The sequence below is a fragment of the Notamacropus eugenii genome, chromosome 3, assembly GCF_028372415.1.
Source record: "Notamacropus eugenii isolate mMacEug1 chromosome 3, mMacEug1.pri_v2, whole genome shotgun sequence".
Classification (NCBI taxonomy): Eukaryota; Metazoa; Chordata; class Mammalia; order Diprotodontia; family Macropodidae; genus Notamacropus; species Notamacropus eugenii.
The window spans coordinates 56,256,896-56,276,866 of NC_092874.1; the positions used below are offsets into that span (position 1 = coordinate 56,256,896).

General features: G+C 38.1%; 1 protein-coding gene across 1 annotated transcript in view; it reads right to left on the minus strand.

Annotated features, from left to right (window-relative positions):
* ITGA8 (integrin subunit alpha 8) overlaps positions 1 to 19,971 on the minus strand; it is a 206,316-nt gene that overhangs the window by 80,761 nt on the left and 105,584 nt on the right. Inside the window, 6 exon segments of the mRNA XM_072651615.1 lie at positions 3,134 to 3,281; positions 4,513 to 4,580; positions 5,077 to 5,214; positions 7,072 to 7,226; positions 9,636 to 9,691; positions 17,582 to 17,689. Of these exon segments, the coding sequence (XP_072507716.1) occupies positions 3,134 to 3,281; positions 4,513 to 4,580; positions 5,077 to 5,214; positions 7,072 to 7,226; positions 9,636 to 9,691; positions 17,582 to 17,689 (673 nt within the window).

The following is a 19,971-nucleotide window of genomic DNA, read 5'->3' on the forward strand; positions in this document are numbered from 1 at the left end:
TTCCTTTTCCACCCTTGCATCAGAAAAGCTACCAACAATTGCAACTGAACAGAAATATAGAAGTGCACACAATGTGAATGACCTCTAAGTCTATAGGAACATACTTGAATGTGGCTTTTAGGAACAAGTGGAAAATGGAAAAGAAGAGGCCATGTCAAAGTAAAAAATAGACTGGGAAAAGTGGCTCAAGCAAAATTGATGGCAGAACCAAATAATTAGGACCAGATGGGCTGTAACTGCAAACACCATTTTATCTAGATCAAGGCTTGTTGAATGGTTCAGAGTTGAATTTATAGCCAGAAAGTTAGAACAACTGCTCTTCTTGAAGTCAACCAAAGAACAAAGTTGTTGCTATTATGCTAAAACAAGAGAAACTTCTGAAATATGTTTCTTTGTTTAACTGAGAGGTGGGACAACACGGAGGGAATTCAATCCCAAATATGTGTGGAATCTCAGGGCTATTTCTTAAAATCACATCATTGGGTTTGTTTTTTTTTGCTTTGTGCATAATTTTGGGATCAGTTCTAGATTCCCATGTAAATGGCTAAAAGAATGCTAAGAAGGTATTGTTAAAATGAATCCATGATCTTGAAACCTGTCTTTCTCCTGTCATTGGCAAATGGTATCCAGTATCCACCATGGGAATGGTACTATGCTGGCTCGCAAGACTGGTACAAACATATAAATATACACACACATATACACGCATGTATATGTGTATAATATATGCACATTTGGTGTATTCACATATGATCATAGTTATTGACATATATAGGTACATGCATAACATACATATGTATATATACTTATATAAAATGATACATGTAGACTCATACACATCTATATACCTATATGTATATATACATTCATAATCATAGCTCTAGATGTGTATATGTGTATATATGTAACTATCTATCTATCAATCACCATAGCTCTTAACATAGAACAGACTGCCAGAAGTCTTGTTCAACCCTCTCATTTTACAAATGAGGAAACTGAGGCCTAGGGAATTTTAGTGACTTGACTCATTTTGTATTCTCAGTGCTTAGCACAGTTCCTGACACAGAGTAGTTGCTTAAACAAGTGTTTATTAATTATTGATTGACTGATGAATAGTAGATACCAGACATAGACTCTTCTATTTCTGGTTTATTCCATAGAGTCACATATGTGGTTGTTTGCATATATAAAGACTGTTTTACAAATTACTTGCTTGGAAATAAAATCATTTTTCTCTTTTTCTGTGTGTTTGCCAGTTGAGACTTTTTCAACTTATTATTTTATAAGGAATTCAACTTTATTTAATAATCATTTATTACACACCAACCATGTGTAAGGCAGGGGGGAGAATAGGACCAGCAAGGACTGGAGGATTTGTTCATTCCTCACAGTAAATCCATAGTGCCCTTGCTAATCATTTTCATGTAGTTTCTTCTATACAGTCAATCAAATCAAGTATTTATTGAATTAATTTTCATTATGATGAAAAGCAAAAGTTACTCATATTTGTATAATTATTGAGGTTTACAAATGCTTTCCTCACAACACCACCATGAAGTCAATAGTGTATCAGTAGATGAGGAAACTGAGGATCAGAAAAATTCAACTACTTCAACCATAGGTGGCAAATATCAGAGCTGGAACTAGAATCCAGATCACCAAAGAGGAGGCCAGAGCTCTACTTACTCCACCATATTTCCTCTCAGTTCTAGGTTAGGTGCATGGAGGATAGACTAGGAGTAGAGAAGTCAGAGTTTACTGTCCTCAAGTGTGTGTGAATCCTTATGATTCTGATGTCCTGGTTCTCTCGAAGCTTTTGTAAGATGTTTTTAAGGATAATATAGATGAAGTGACTTCAGAGGAGGGCACAAGACCACTCAGTGCAGGAAGACTGATATTCTAACAATAAAAGGAATGAGAAAAAACAGCATCTGCCTGAGCTTAATAAAGGATGGCACTGATTGAGTGGGAAGGCAGAACTGGTCAGTTTTTCTTGGTTAAGACAGTGAAAGAATAAGCCAAGAGGCAAGAAAAATGGATGTGTTCCCTTTCCAGGGCTTATGCAGCCTGTTATCAGTTCACAGCAGGCTTGGGCCAGTTCCACAAGCAATAATAAAAACCAGGCCTCCTGTGACCTGTTTGGAACTTAAAGAGCTCATAAACAGACTTTAAAAAAAAAGAGGAGGGATGGAGAGTGGGGGGCAGGTGGAGAAGAAGAGTTTGTCTCTTGTCACTTCAGTTGGATGCTTATTTATTTCTTCTCTGCCTCAAGTCAACTCAAGGAACTGTGACCACTCAAGTTACCCTTTCAATGTGTGGATGATGATATTACCTGCAGGGCCACATTACACATGAGGCATAGCAGGTCCTAGGCCTAGTTCTAAAATAAAATAACATAAAGGACTCAGATATATTTTTTAACCCTTAAAAAAACTAGCAAGATTAGAAAGAGTAGATATACAGAGTCAGAGTCATGTCAAAGCCATTTTTTTCATAAAGTGAGAGAACTTACTAGTAGTTGTGTACTTTGGGAGATTTTTTTTTTCATTGCAAAATCATATATACTTTTAAAAATATGTATCCACCATATGCCCTGGAAACAGAAGTGCCTTGGGCCTCTGAGAACCTTAATCCTGTCTTAATGACCTGAGCCTAGATCTTTTCTTCTTCCTGGTTCTCTTATAATTACTACCATGAGGTAAAATTCTCTGCTCTATTAGCTGGGAAAAGAGCAACAGACAGTGCTGAGCTGACTACAAAAATATTCTTATCAGTATTGGGTACTTTGGAGTTTTCTAATTGGTCTACCCGTGCTTTTCTGGTGCTGGAACAACCCTACATTCCAATAGAATATTGGCTTCTTGAGGTCAAGAAGTGTTCCATTTTATTTTTTTATCCCCAGTGCTTAGCACAATACCTGACACATCTTATAAATGCTTGCTAAGTGAATGAACTCCTGTCGATCTAGGGGTTAATATCACCATTTCAAATATAAAGAAACTGAGACTCCAAAGGGTTACTCAGCTAGTAAGTGTCTGAAGTGGATTTGAATTCAGGTCTTCCTGACTCTAGTTCCAGTGCTCTACCCCCTGAACCACCCAGCCTCAATATCGTAAGTGATTTTAAAGATTACCTTGTTGTTGCGTTCAATACCAATATAATCTGCTTCCTCAGGTATCACCACAAAGAGTTCAGCTTCATAGGCCCCTTCCCCTCCATTCCTTGCATTTACTAAGAGCATCAGATGGTTTTCATCTCCAATGATCAGCTGGTGCTTATCTCTACAAACACAGAATTAGAGGACTAATTATCTATGGCAGGTCTACAGTGGTGGAGCAGGTTGCCCTACTGAAGGCTACTGTTCCTAGTCAATGACTTGCCTAGGACTACACAGGAAGGATGGGCCATTGAAAGTGTGACAGGTTAAGAATGACAGAAGACTGATGGGGGGAAGAAAAGAACCCATCATTCACAACGGGTCATTACAATACACCATCCCTGAAAATGAGAGACAGGAAAAGAGTCAGAGAGGAAAGGGTTAAGATAAAGGCTAAACAAAGACTAGGATCTGGGGAAGAGAACTCAAGGAAAGGAAATCTGTCAATACAGTGCACCAAAACCAAGGCTCCTGGCTTTCTGATCTCTTAATATGAAACCAATGGAAGAAGCTCCTTAGCTAAGAACTCGAGTGAGTAAGACTAGCACTTAAGAACAGCCCTTTTGTATTTCAGGATTCTTCAAAACTACCACCTTCCTAACCTCTCAGCATGGGGGAATGACCTCACAGCCTAAGGAGCTGGCCCCTTAGTGTCACAGGGAAAACATCAGGACACTGAGGGCAGCAGGATGATTCTCATGGAGTTGTTGACAGTTACTCTTAGGATAAGTGTGAAAATCTACCTCCCTTCCCACCCCCTACACACACACACACACACACACACTACAGACACAACTAGATAGTATCAACAAGGATTTATTGACCACCTACTGAGTCTCAAGGTCTATCTATCTTCATTATATTTTAAATATGTATGTCTTCATTAATTTAAATATATACATGTGTATACATATGCATATATGTGTGTTTGTGTATATGTTTATGTACATATACATATATAAAATCCAGCCCCTATCCCTATAAAATTGTTTTAAAATGTGCCACACATAGGCATAATATATAGGCATTATACACAATATACATACATATATATTAATGTGTATATATGTGTGTGTCTGTGTGTATATACATATATGTGTATATATATATATACACACACATATATTTAAGAACATACATATTTTTCCTTTTCCTGAAGGATGAGACAATTCAGGCAAAATCTCAGGGTGTGTCACTTGATATTAATGACAAAGAACTGACCTAAACCAGCTCAAAAATTACGTGCAGGGATTTTTTTTTTAGCAATTGGAAATATATACTTTCCCTAGGGAAATTTTAAGTAAGCACCTGTATTCCATTAGATATAATACACAAATTTATTTATTTAAACTTACGGTCTAGCTGAAAGTTTCAAGTCAGGAATGCACATATTGTCATCTCCACAGTCCACCAGGATGTGAGCCTACATTTGTTCAAAACAAGCATCAGTGGTCACTTGGAAAAGTTGAATCACAGCCTTCTTTCAAAAACAACTAGAAAGGCCACAAATTAAACAAAGGTGCATCTTATGCTACACACATCTCCACCTACAAGTTCACCAGCCCTATCACAGAAATATGGTTGACATCCTATCTCCTCCCACCCTAACCCCTATTCCAATTCAATCTACAATTTTCATAAGGAATGTAGCCCTGGCAACATCAGGAAGATTACAGGCTGTATTGCTTCCATTACATCCACATTCTGAATGAATTAAATCTGGGTTTCACAAAGGGGAAGGGCTTCCGAAAACACAATGATGCAGTGTTTCATGAAACATGTCAGAAAAAAATTCCAAACTGTTTACACGTTTGCATGCAGGAATTAAATACAAAGAGCTGGGATCTGTTTCAAGGTCACATAAACAACCTCCATGGCTTGGTTCAACATAGGCTACTTGAGAGGGTCCCTGATTATACCTGCTCATTAACAATGCTTTCCCGGTAGAAGTTCAATATTGGTTTGACAGCGAGGCCTTCCTCAAAAGTGGATTCATCCAAACTGTAATTCAAGCTGATGTTGATTGGAGATAATTTATCTCGGAATTCGGTTTCATCCTGGGGAAAATAATCACAAAATTAAAGAAGGCTCCATGAAATAGCTACAAGATGCTAATCTATGACAGAGAAATGACTTCTTTTTTAAGTAAACAACACTGGGTGAATGAAACAATTATCACAGCAACAGGCTGAGAGATTTGCTTACTTATCTGGGCTATAGCAGTTACCAAATTTCAGAGATTTCCAGAGGTGAAGTCACTGGAAAAGCATTTACATGCTTTGTATTGATGGACCTACTATGTGCCACGCACTGTATCTGGGATACAAAGAAGAGGGGTGGGGAGAAAGCAAGCCCATGATCTCTAGGAGATTACCATCTAATGGGTGACACAAATAACTCTGCAAACAAGACATATGACAAGAAAAATTGGAGATGATCAAGAGGGAAGGAAAGTACTTCTATTCAGAAGGATTGGGTGAGGCTTCCTGTGGAAGGTGAGATTTTAATTGGGAGTTGAAGGAAGCCAAGGGGGCAAGAGACTGGGGCACACCAACACTCTCGGGAGTGACTCTCTCCAATTATCCAGACCATCAGCCCTTTACACGGACTCACTCTCTTCTTACAAAGTGCTAATCTCCCAAATTGGCTTCTGTATGTGATGTGCATAGCAAAGAAAGAGAACGATCTTTTAATTAAAAGTATCATGGACTGTATTCATGAAGATCATGTAATTTATGAGTTTCCTTGAGATCAGAAGCATAGTAGGGACTTACTAGATTCTTATTGAGTATTTAGTAATAATAGGATTAAGGATAATAAATATTAGACTTTATACAGTCATAGATTTGGAGCAAAAAGGAATCATTAAGGTCGTCTAGACCAACTCTCATTTTATAGATGAGGAAAGTGAGGCTCTATGATTTAGGTGACTTGCCCAAGGTCACACCAATAATAAGGGTCAGAGCCAGGTCATTAACTTAGGTCCTCTGACTCCACATTCAGCATTGTTTCCATTGAGCTAAACTTCTATGTCTTATGTTTAGTAAATGCATCTGGTCACTCTTCTTTCCAAAGTTACTTGGAAGGCTAATTTGGGGATAGCCCTCTTTTACAGATGAGGAAATTTAGACTCAGAGAGAAATGATTTGTTCAGTCATAGAGTTAATAAGCAGGAGACTCAGGTCTCTCAACCTTGCCATGCCCTTTTTACTTGTAAGTCACTTTCAGGGCTCAAAAATGTCAAATTATTATATCAGCACATCCATGATCTCTGGTTTTGAAAGCATGGGCTGAATCCCATGATGAAGATCTTCAGAACAAAGGTGCTCTGGGAATGAATGAACTTCAAACTCTCTTACAACACTTCTTTAAATTATCAGGAATAGCAAACTTTTTTGGGGGGCAAGGGGTCTGGACAAAGCTTGTGGAACTTTAAAATGATGTTTTCTTTGATATTCAAATATAAAATCCTTGCAGGTTGGAACTGTTTCATTCATTGCATTCGTCCTCCTCTAGAACAAAGGACAACAACCAGCCAAACAACCAGTCCTGCAAGCCTAGCAGACGGAAGGTGCTGAATGCTTGTTGATTGATTTACAAAAGCTAACATAGACCAAGGCAGCTCTTTGAACCAAATGATGGTTAAATTGCAAAGAAGGATACTGATGAGCAACAGAGTATAGTGAGTAGCCTTCAAGTCAAGGAGACTCAGTTCAATCCCCTCCTCTGATGAACACTGGCTTTGTGACTCTGAGCAATGGACTTTACTCCTCAGTGGCTAGTGCCCCAGTCACTTCTAGGAATGTAAGTTACAAATCTTCATTGATAGGAGTCTCAGATTCACAAATATGAACAAAAAATAACCCCTAATGGTAGTGGAGACCAGAAAAGAAAATGATTTTGGAGAAGCTTACTCGGAGGTAAATAATGAAGTCCTGGCACTGGAGGGATTGATGCTGGTTTATCACTAGGGAGAAGACAAGCTGTGACTGATGGTTATCGCTGAAGAGGGTCCTCTTAATGGCTCCCTTCTGTTTCAGTGAATCTAATTGCACATCAGCTATCAGGGCTACAGGACAAAAGTAAATTAAACATTTAACACAGAACAAAAACCTTTAATGAACAACATGCTTTGCCACACACACAAAGAGAATTCTTGCTTGGTTCTATGGGGAAGAATATTTTAGAATGGGAAACCAAAAGAGAAAAATCCGGAAAACAAAAGTTGAAGGAATTTATGACATTTCTTGGATTTAATAAATGCATACATGTAATGCCAGCTGATTTTGATGATACAGAATCACAAAACCTCAAACTCCAAAGCAAAATCACAGACGCTTTCATTGTACTTGAAGTTGAACAAGAATTCCTCCTGCTACCCACCTGTGAAGTAGCCTTCACCTGCACACTTTTACTGAGGGGGAACCCCAACCTTTTTAGGAAACTCATTCTCCTTTGGGCAAGTCTAATTCTTAGGAAGCTTTCCTCAATATCAAGGGTAAATCTGCCTCCCTATACCTTTCCTCCACAATTCTTAACTGTGTCTTTGGGGTCCTAATCAATCAAGTCTCATTTATCTTCCAAATGGCAGATCTTCAAATACCTGATAACAGCTTTTGTGCACACCATCCTTTTTGTCTTCTGAACACTAACCAGTCCTAATTCCTTCTACTGATGCTTAGGCAGCATGATCCCAGAACCCTTCCCTATCCTGCTAGGTAGGCTTCTTATGAATGCTCCCAGTTTTCCTGACATCTTCATAAACGATGGTACCCCACATTGGAAACAATCATCTCGATATAATCTAATGAGCATAGAGGCAGTGATATTCTGAACTTCCTTGTACTGGATACTCTACTTTAATGCAGCATCAAATTAGCTGTTTGATATCATTTTACACCATTGATTTCTATAAATCTTACAATTTATTGTAAGATATACACACATCCATCTATCCATCCATCTATATTTTATTGAATAGTTACCTGGCCAAGTCTTTCTCAATTTGTATTTATGAAGCCGTTTTTTCTTTTTTGAATCTGTCAGAATTTACTTTTATGTTTACTGGATTAAGCCCAATGTCAGATTTTTTTTGAATCATTATTCTTTCATATGGGGTGCTGGCTTTCCCTCCTAGCTTTACGTCATTTTCAGATTTCATATGTATGCCATCTATATTTTTAATCACATATTAATGTTATTTAAAAGAAAACACAAAAGTTTTTTTTTTAAATTTAGAAACACACAGCTACAATATACTCAATTAGAGATTCCCCAGTCCAGTTTCAGATTCACCCAGTTATTATGTTGGCCAGTCTGCTTCTCTCTCTTTTCCACAAGTGTACCTTGAGAAACTTTGCCAAAAATAATTTTTCCTGTTAGGACACTAATGTATTCTTGGTGGCATTATGAACTGATGCAACCATTCTGGAGAGCAATTTGGAAATATTCCCAAAGGGCTATAAAACTGAGCAAATTCTTTGACCCAGAAATACCATTACTGAGTCTGTATCCCAAAGAAATTTAACAAAAAAGGAAAAGGACTTGTATATGCAAAAATACTTATTTTTACTTAAGTATTCCACTTAATACTCCTTTTGTGGTGGCAAAGAATTAGAATTGAGGGGATACCCATCAATTGGGAAATGGCTGAACAAGCTGTGGTATGTGATTGTAATGGAGTACTAATGTACTCTAAGAAATAATGAACAAGATGCTTTCAGAAAAACCTGGAAAAACTTACATGAACTAATGCAAAGTAAAGTGAAGCAGAACCAGGAGAACATTATATGCAGAAAAGCAACATTGTATGATGATGAGCTGTGAATGACTTAGTCTATTCTCAGGAATTCTGTGGTACCTATGATGAAAACTGCTATCCACCTCCATAGAAAGAACTAATGGAATCTGAAAGCAGATTGAGCCATACAGTTTTTTAAACTTTATTTTTCTTGGGGGTTTTTTTGGTCTGTGTTTTCTTTCGCATCATAACTAACATGAAAATATGTTTTGCATGGCTGCAAAAGTATAACCATTATCAGATTGCTGGTCTCAATGAGGAAAGGATGGGGAGCAGAGTGGGAAAGAATTTGGAACTGAGAATTGTAAAAGAACAAAAGCAAAAATGAAGGTTAAAATTGTTTTTACCTATATTTGGAAAAAAACAGAAAATATCAAGAAAAGACAATTAAAAAGCATTTTCCCTTGAAATCAAAGTAAGCTATATCTGTAGCATTCCATTGATCTAACAATCTAATTACCTAAATATACTTATGAAAATTGTGAATTTGTCATAATGCTATCTGTTTACCATAAATAACACTCAGAAACCTCAATTGAAATCTAGAATTTTTTAGTTTCTAGACTGTTTTTTTGACAAGGCAAAGGGTGGAATGAAGCAGCAGGAAACACAATTTCATTAATCTACCATATACATGTATATATATATATACATATAGGAATATGAAAAAATGCTTACCTACTGTATTTGAAATGCTCTGTCCTTCTACAGATGCACATACTCTCAAAGTAAAACTATGAAAAAGAAAAAGATTGTTAGTCTATAAATAGCAAAATCTAAAAATATAGTTTCTTCTTCCCCAAATAAATGAAATGAGACACCTTTATGTGTCTTTATGCCGTCCTTCAACAATAACCATGAAACAAAATATAGTTCCATCATTCTGTCCCAGTATTAGTGTCATTAGGAGTCAAGAAATCTGGATTCTAGTCCACAGATTGTACTCACTGACCATATGACCTTGGTCAAGTCCCCTTCTCTGAGTTTTACTTTCCTCAAATGAAAAAATAACAATCATAATAGTTTTATCCTTTAAAAATAAGAATCATAATAGCTTTATTAGTATGACTCACTCTTCTGTGTTTCACTTCCTTCATCTGAAAAAATAAGGATAACATTTGTACTATTTCCCTCAAAGAGGGAATATAGTTGATGATGCCTTTTATAAATTTATAATTATAATTTTCACAATTATCATGATAACCTTTTTATAATTTTAAGCCTTTTATATATTGTATATCATTTTATAAGTCTTTTGTAATTATAAGCTTTTATACCATGCAAATAGATGTATAAAAGTGAGCTATTAAATGGGAATATGTTTTATGTGACTTCATATGTATAATGGGCATCATATTTATTGCCTTCTCAACGAGCAGGAGAATAAGGTAAAGGGAGGGCAAGAATTTGGAACTGAGAATAAAAATATTATAAATAAATAAAAGGGACAGGTCCATAACAGACATACACAAACAGACACACAAAAGAAGGTGAACTATTATGTTATTTTATGATGAAGCCATTGTATTGGGAAGGCATAATGCCCCCAGAAATAAGATAGAATCAGGAAGCCTCTGGTTTGTATCTGTGCCCTGAGACATATGGGTAGTAGGACCCAAGGCAAGTCATTTAACATCAAAGTCTCCCCGGGGAAATCCCTAATGTTGTAAATTGCAGAATATTTGCTGACTTGAGCTAGTAGGATTGTTGGAAGGATCAAATAAGATAAAATTTAAAGAGCTTTGCAGGTCTTAAAATACTATATAAAAACTAGATAATGATGATGATAATAGTAATGAAATAGCAATATTAATTCAAATATTTATCAAATTCAAAACCGGCAAATTATATCTAAGCTTATTATAATTGTGTCAGTTTCTTGTGTCAGAGATAATGAAAATGTGTCACATCTGGCATTCATATATCTTCTGTGACCTCAGCCAATGCCTTCCTTCAGGGTAAATAATTTGCCACATACTATTAAGAAAAAAAATTTGCCTCAGGCCTCACTGCTATTACAAGTGTTTATTTCATTTCCCAAGAGAAATCAAAAACGTGGGCCCCACTTCTGATTCAATTAGAATTACTCGAATGAGATGAATAATTGATTGTAGCTTGAAATTTCAGACACAGGCTAGGCCCTAAGTGGAAAATTTCCTTTTGCTATCTGTCTTTTTTGAATTGTTCAGCTACTTGTTAAAAAACATTTCACTCAAAGGTGGATCAAAGTCTTATATTCTGCTCTTTGCTAAGTGCCTTAAAAATAGATAATTCTACTTAGTAGTAAAAATCTTATCAAGGCTAAATAAAATACTGTGATAATTTTTTCTGGTATGGCATTTTTTGGCTAATACCACCCCCTTGAAAATGCTACATTAAAGTGATGAGTTTGAGATCTCCTCTTGTGAGAAACTGTATCACTGATGACACCCTTTGTAGAAATTGTTTGAATACTCATAGGAGGTATGGTACAACAGAAAGTATCCTAGATTTGGAGCTAGAGAACCTTGTGTCATTTACTATCTGTGGGACTTTGACAAGTCAACTAACTTTTAGTTCAAGAGATCTACCAGCCTCAGTCTCCTTGGGAGCTGAGATTATAAGCATATGTACCATTTCTTGGCTCTATGACCTTGATTTGAAAGCATTTTAATTTGCTTCACCTAAATTTGACTTAACCACAGCTGATAACTAACTGTAAATCAGAAGACTACCAACTAAATCTGTACCATCTTGTGATAAGCTTTAGGAGGTATATTTGCCCATCTATAGAAAATAACATTGGATTGGCTTCTAAGACCCAGAAAACAGACCTGAAAGTCTCCCACTTAAAAAAATGGAATGGATTAAACCCTTCATGAATTAAATTTCTCAAAAGCAAACATATTGGGTTTAACTTTATGGTACTCCAGGGTGACTTCAGAAACATACCATAGAATTTTGTTTCCTTTCAGGCCAACCCCTTGATTGCAAGAGACACTTGGTGGGGCCACTAGGGGAAGATGTGTGTTGTTTCTACATAGGATCCCTGCACTGATTTGGAGCTAAAAGTTCCAACTGGAACTGAAGTCTGGTTCAAAGTAGGCAGGCAGTCTGATTGGTAATTCTGATTCAATCCAGGCTCTTTGTGAAGACCCTGCCAAAGACTCTCCTTCCATGGAGACCTTTAAGAATAGGAGACAGAAAACCAGATGTCCATGATGGTTTCCATGTGGTCTTGCCTGGAGGTAGGGCAATACATTATATGACCTTCTAGCTCTGTGATTACTAAAGACCTCCTAACCTAGTGACATTTCAAAGATGGAATCCTTCAGCATATCTGCAAAGATTAGTGATGTGTAATAGAGAAGTAGTTAATTTAAAATGAAAGAGAATATAGAAGCAATTGAGACTTTCCTTTCCACTAGATCAATAATACAGACTTGGAGTCAGAAGAATGCTGGGTCTCAGGTCTGACTCTGGTACTTACTAGCTGTGTGATCTTGGGCAAGTAATTTAACCTCTGTGAATCTTGGTTTCTTTGTCTGTAAAATAGGCATACATGACCACTCTTAGTTTACAAAGTGATTTCCTCACAATATCCCTCTAAGTCAAGTGTTATATAATTTGGTATACAGTGTTTATATACATAGAGAGTATAATTTGTTATAAAGTGTTACAAAATTTGTTGTGTAATATTTATGTATACATAAATAGTATAGTTTGTTATAAAGTATTATATAGTTTGAGCTTTAATTTGAAGCACTGAATTTTTTTACATGAAAATATGTCGTAGAAACAGAACTGAAGGTGACCTTTGAGGACATGTAGTCATGTAGTACAGTCTTCTCATTTTACAGATGAGTAAATTGTGGCCCAGAGAGATTCCCCAAGATCGTACAGCTAGCATGTGGTAGAGGTAGATTTCCAGTCTACGTTCTTGTTTCTACATCCAGGTTGTTGTTATGTATGTCCTTTGTTTTTGAAGAGGACCATGGCATCAAGATGATGATATGACTTGCAGTTGACTTTGATTTGAGTGAGGGAGGGCTATGCAAGGTCACCAGCCTCACTTTCTTCTCCTGAGCCATCTGGGTCCAGTGGCCTGATATTTATTAGGATGACTGGATATGACCCAGGATGCAATGTGAGACCCTGGCCCTTTCAGGCTAAGGTCTTATCATATTCTCACTTTGAGTGAAATACACCCATTTAATGAATAGACTTCTTTAAGTTACTCAAGGGATAGCCCTTTAATAAAAAAAATAAAAAAAAAAATCAAACTGTGAGGGGAAAACCCTCAGGGTTCCAGGGTAAAAGAGAAACAATTGCTATTTAGTTATTACATTCACTCTGTGCTAGGTGGGTGGGGACTTGTCTAGTCTACGAGCTCCAGAATGAATTGGGTTTAAGGGTGGATCTTAGAGCAAGAAATGTAGCCAGTAAACCCAAACACATTTCCCACTACGCCATAGAATGTGTTACTTATTGTTACACCGTTTCTATGGATTATCCCGCTGGAATGGGACCTTAGGTATTATCTAGTAAGTAAATAAATTTCCTCATTTTATAACTGAAGAAAATGAGACCGGAGAAAAGGAGACTTAGCCAAGGTCACAGGTAATAAACACTGGAGATGGAATCTAAATTCAGGTTCTCTTTCTCCAGATCTGGTCAGCAGGCATTTCATACAAGCTGCACAACTTATTTCCTTCTCTAGCTCATTTTACAGATGAGGAAACTGAAACAAACAGGGTTAAGTGACTTGTCCAAGGTCACACAGCTAGTAAGTGCCTGAGGCTGGATTTGAACTCAGAAAGAGGAAGTTTCCTGACTCCAGGGCTGGTATTCTTCTCCACTGTGTCACCTTTGTTGTTTGTTGTTCAGTTGTTTTCAGTCATGTCCAACCCTTTGTGATTCCATTCAGGGTTTTCTATCTTACCCCTATTTACCTGTTAGAATTTACCTAATTGTTTTCAGAAGTATAATTCAAGGTTATATCAAATACAGAGAAATATTTCAGAAAAGAAAATCAACAGCTGTTCTTCAATTATAAGGGGAAACTGAGTTAAAGTTGTAGAAGCAGGAATAAAATGTTCAGGGAAATCAGTCTCTGCTAGACTGGATGAAATGATAATTTCCCTTCTTGTAAGACATAGGGCTAACATAACCAGCTCCCCCACCCCGAAAAAAAAAAAACCTTGCGCACTTGAAAGACAATATCTTTCATAGTTCTGTATTCATTCAATAAAGTTGTTGAATAAATAACTATGACATAATATATTTATTCATGTAATAAATAATATATTCTACAAATAATATTATCTATCACAGCAGGAAGCTGACTCATGTAGGAACTTTCTTGTTAAAAAGTAATATTCTTTCCACAAAGCAAAACAGTGCCTGGAATCTGTTAAACCCACTTAAACCTTATAAAAATATATAAAAAGAATGAGAAATCATTTTAAAAGAATTCTTTTCCAGGGCTACCATTTTCTTCCCAAATATGCTATCTACAGCTAGTGAAACATACGTCATGTCACTGAACTTTCAGGAGTGATGTGATCAGCCAGGTGCATGCAGGGAGACCTTTAAAGGGTTAAGATTCCCCCTCACATTGTCCATTTCATATTCATTTCACTGTGTACAGGCAAAGGATCAATGTGAACATGTTTCATTAGTTTCCCAGGTCATGTTTTAGTCATAATACTTGGTGGTTTATAACCCATCTTATCTTCTTATGGGCTTGGGGCTGCTCCCAAATATTGCCAAATGCTGGTAGAGGAGGAGAGGAGAGGATCGGCCTCTCCTCAGGGGTGGTTCAAAAGAAGCAGGATGTTTGGGAAAGAATTTTTCAGGGTCCTCCTTCCTGCCTGGCCTCTGCCCTTAAAGGCTTTGCCTCCAGCACAGACTCCTGTCCACAGGCCATCAATAACACTCAAACATGGGCCAGAAATAACTGCTGTAGCTCAAGCTAGATTGTCCTGTATCCCGCCCCTTTCCAGAGCTCCATACACCATTTCAGGACACCACTTTGACTGGAAAGGAATGGCAAAATTTGAATACTCTGAGTTTTTATTGGCTTTTCTAGGTATCCTAATAATAATAAGGCTACCACTAATAATAAGAGTTCATTTAAATAATGCTCTGCAAATATTATCTCATTATTCTCATAACAATTCTATGAGGTAGGTGCTATTATTACCCTCATTTTAGAGAGGAGGAAACTGAGGCAGATAGCAATTAAATGACTTGCTCACCATCACAAAACTATTGTCTGGGGCTCGATTTTATTCAGGTCTTCCTGACTCCAGGTCCAGTACTCTGAATAGTATCCCTGACCCCACCCAATCGTCTATACGCTTCTTTGAGCTTTGGAAAGGACTTTTCATATATTGTTTCATTTGGTCCTCATACCAACATTATGAAGAGGATGTCATTATTCCCATTTTACAGATGAGGAAACTGAGGTTCAGAGAGTCTCAATGACTTGCCCAGGTTCACATAGCTAGGGAATATCTGAGGCAGGATTCAAACTCAGGTCTTTCTGACTCCATGTCTAACACACTAGTCACTGTGTCATGTTCTGACCACTTGTGTGGTTTGCTGGCAATGATAATGACAGCAGCAATGATAATGATGATGATGATGATGATGATGATAATGATGATGATGATTGATGACCTCGATGATGATGCATCACGACCTTTTCATTCAGTTACAAAAATAAGTCATTGTATCTACCTGGGCAAGCTACTGCTTTCTGATCATTTTACATAATGTGGGCAGCTGAGTGGCATGGTGGATAATGCTGGATATGGAATCGGGAAGAGCTCAGTTCAAATCTGGCCTCAGACACTTGGCTCAGGGACCAGAGCTAAGTCATTTAGTCTGCCTCAACTCCTTCACCTGTAAAACAAGGACAATAATAGCACCTACCTCCCAGGATTATTGTAAGGATTGAACTACATAATATTTATAAAGTGTTGTGCAAATCTTAAAGTACTTCATAAATGGTGGCTTTCATTATTGTTGGAGCAGAAGGCTCTACAGGGGATAGAGTGCCGGGCCTGGAGCTGGGGAGATCAGAGTTCAAATCTGGCTTCAGACACTTACTAGCTGCGTGACCCTGAGCAAGTCACTTCACCCCATTTGCCTCAGTTTCCTCATCTGTAAATTGAGCTGGAGAAGGAAATGGCAAACAACTTCAATATCTTTGCCAAGAAAACCCCAAAGGGGATGCCAAAGAGTCATGACTGAAAACAACTGAGTAACAACAAAATATTATTCTTGTTGTGGTGTTGGTTAGAACAATAGTGACATAGTCCTTTGTACTCTACCTGATTCTTTATATCAGGGATTCCTGGTCTTGGCTCGTGGGTAGATTTCAGGGGATCCATGAATTTGGATGGGGAAAAATTCATCTTTATTTTCACTAACATTTAAATGAAGTTTAGCATTTATTCTGTCAATTACTTAAGACCTTTCTTCTGAGAAGGCACCCACAGGCCTCACCAGCCTGCCTAAGGAGTCCATGCCACCTGGATGGTATTTGTTAGTTAGTCAATAATTTACTGATCACTGTGTGCCAGTCATGCTAAGCAGGAGATTTATCTGAACTCCATTGAACATAAAGGAGAAAAGAAGCAAATAATAATAGGTCATAGGTATAAAGTGCGTTCAGATTTTCAAAGCATTTACATGCACATTATCTCATCTGATCCCTCATCACAACACTGTGAAGTAAGTGGTTTGATGAAACTGAGTCTCTGAAGACTTGCTCAGGGCCCTATGACTGGTAAAAATTTGAGGCAGGATCAAACCCAGGTCTTCCTGACTCCAACTCCAGCATCAGAAGTAATGATACATTTCTTCACATTGATTCATTTTCATCCAATTATATGACTTCCAAAGACAGGTAAGGAAAATATTTTACAAACTGCAAAGAATACTCTCCTGTAATCTAGGCACAGGGGACATCATCTTGCTACCATAAACAATTGGTGTGACTTTAGGGAAGCCAGTTCTTCTCTCTGGGCCTTTTTCCTAAATTTTAATAAGTGGTCAGCTGAAAAATGCAGACACACTGCCCACAAAACTCCAGAGTGTTGCTGAATGAAACATCCAAGATGATGTGAATCTGTGGTTTTCCAAGTTAGTTTGTAGGGGCAGGGATCCACTTCTATTTGATTTTGACCCTGCTGGGTTAGTTTATCTCCCCTAACTCTAAAGTTCTATGATTCAGTGGTAATGGTTGCAAAAAACATAGTATAAGAGGGAAAAAGTTCTCTCATGTACATCCTACCTGCATGAGAGGTCATTAACTGATGATAGTTTTCAACACAGGAAAAGCAATCATTTAACACAGCCTTAACAAAAGAGAAAAAAAATACTTTCTTTGCTTGAAAAGAGGTCTGAGTATTCCAGGACAGCAACCCTAGAATGCAGCGGGGAACAGCCTAATTCTTCTGGGGCTAAGGACCAATCAATAGTCACTGTGTCCAGAAGAGGTTTTCACTGGGATGGTCCCCCAACTTTGCTGGCCTTTGGTTCTGCAGAGACCCTGGAGGTTGAGGGACTGGCCTTCTAACAAGCCAATATGGAAAGAAGACAGCAGCCACAAAAACGTCTGTACACAAACTCACCAAGGCACCAATGCTTCAAGGCCAGGGATCTGGCAGGTTTTATTTTCAAGGTTTATAATCACTGGGTGCAGGAGAAGCTGGGCATCCACTGTCACAACTGGTCTTGCTCTGTGGGAGAACATGGGGAGAAAGAGAAACAGATGCTTAATGCACTGAAGGAGTGACAATTTGACGATCACATCCCTGAAAATCAATGCCTTGTATCCACAGCTCTAGCCACCGTGCCACATCTTGACAATTTGTGGGGTTTGCCCCCTGACCCAATGCCCTTACTCCCAGCATCCCTGTTAAGAGAGTTTTCTGACTGCATGCACAGTGGGGCATTGAGGTCAAACATCTTATTGTACTTTTGATAACACACATGAAAATTGAAGGTTTAATTCTCAGAGGTAGATATAAGACATCAGTCAGTTAGTGGTGGAGACCAGAGCTAGGAATTTTTAGTATTTTGGAGTGACATTTTGTGGGACCAGACTTCTGATTTCATTTAGTATAAGCTGAACTCTGGGAGGACATTCTCCTTACTAATATATATCCCAGCATCTCCTCTACAAGCTATAGTTTTACAAAATTGTTTGGGGGGCACCAAGAGGTTCAATAACTTGCCTAAGGCTACACAATCAGTCTGTGATAGATGCCGGATTTGAATTCAAGTCTTCTTGACCCCAAAGCCAGCTCTCTGTTCACATTAGCATGTTGCTTCTCTTAAGTGATTATGAAAAGAGTTACAGTTACATGTTCTCCTGTTATTCTTAGCTTCTGAGTCTTATTGTAACGGTAAGGTGGTTTTTGTTTTTGTTTTTTAATGTCCCAGTTTGACTGTCTGATTTATTTTAATTTTCAGTTTTCCATTGAAGTTTTCTGGATACAATATTGGCTTCTGCATAACCTTGGGGGGGGGGGGTCTCTTTCTTTGAGTCTCAGCTTCCTCGTCTGTAAAATGAAAAGGTTGAATTAGAGGACCCCAAAGATACCTTCCAGCTCTAAATCTATAATTCTATGGTCCTTCAAAGAAGAGCCATACTCCCTGGCTCAGCAGAGGATAAAATGGACAGAGAGTAGATGAGATATGGTGAGTAAGAGTACAAAGTTCCTTGTTGTTTAGCTGTTTCAGTCATGTATGACTGTAACCTTATTTGAGGTTTTCTTGGCAGAGATATTGGGAGTAGCTTGTCATTTCCTTCTCCAGTTCATTTTCCGGATAAGGAAACTGGGTTAAGTGACTTGCCCAGGGTCACACAGTTAGTACATATCTGAGGCTGGATTTGAACTCAGGAGGATGTCTTTCTGACTCCAGGTCAGGCCCTTTCTCTACTGTGCTACCTAGCTGACAGAGAACAAAGTACATTTTTTAAAAAAAAGGAGTAACTAAAAACCATGGCAGCTAGTAGGCACAAGACTCCAGATGAAAGCCACACATGATGGTTATGCTGGAGAAACCTTCCTCCAAGCAATAGTCTGAGAGGTGGGAATGCTGAGCCTTAGGGTAGGCAGCAAAGACTTAAATGAGGGCTTAACCATCACCAGATTACTAGGAGTCCTACTAGGAATTTTCCTAAACCCCTTTCTGATTCTCATTTGTACTCCATGACAAAAGACTTTGTTCTAAATTTAATGAGATTCCTACCATGGGTACTCTGGGAATATAGTCTTCTCCATTTCCCACGCCATCAAGGAGACTATGGTCTACTATCCTGGGAAGTCACCTTGTGAATTTGGGTGGGAAAGCTGGAAATTTTCTTCTACCTGAGGGAACCAGCCCATAGAACTCCTTTGAGAATTGGTAGATATTAGTCCTTTTTTGGCCTACTGCCCTCAGGTTCTGTGCTATGGGTCTTTCAGACAAACTTAAAAGTTTCGGGAATTCATTAATTCGATAAGTGTTTGATTAGTTGGGGAAGGGTACTGTGCTGGGCACGAGAGATATAAAGACAAAAACAAACAACTCTTTCCCTTAATGAGTTTATATTCTTATGAAGATTCCCCCCCTCAAAAAAGTCTGTATACAGATAAGTAAATACAAAATTGTTGTTGTTGTCTGGCTCTTCATGACCTTCACTGGGATTTTCTTGGTGAAGAGACTGGAGTGTTTTGCCATTTCCTTCTCCAGTTTATTTTACAGATGAGGAAATGGAGTCAAACAGGGTGAATTGACTTGCCAGGGTCACCCAGCTAGTGTCTGAGGCTGGATTTGAACTCATGAAAATGAGTCCTCTTGGTTCCAGACTCATTGCTCTATCCAGTGCAACAGACACCTAGCTGCCAAATACAAAATCCCTCCAAAATTTGTGACTGTGTGTGTGTGTGTGTGTGTGTGTGTGTATGTGTGCATATGTGCATGTAATGGAGGGTGGGTAGGTGTTAAGATACATGCAAAGTGCTGTGTTTCG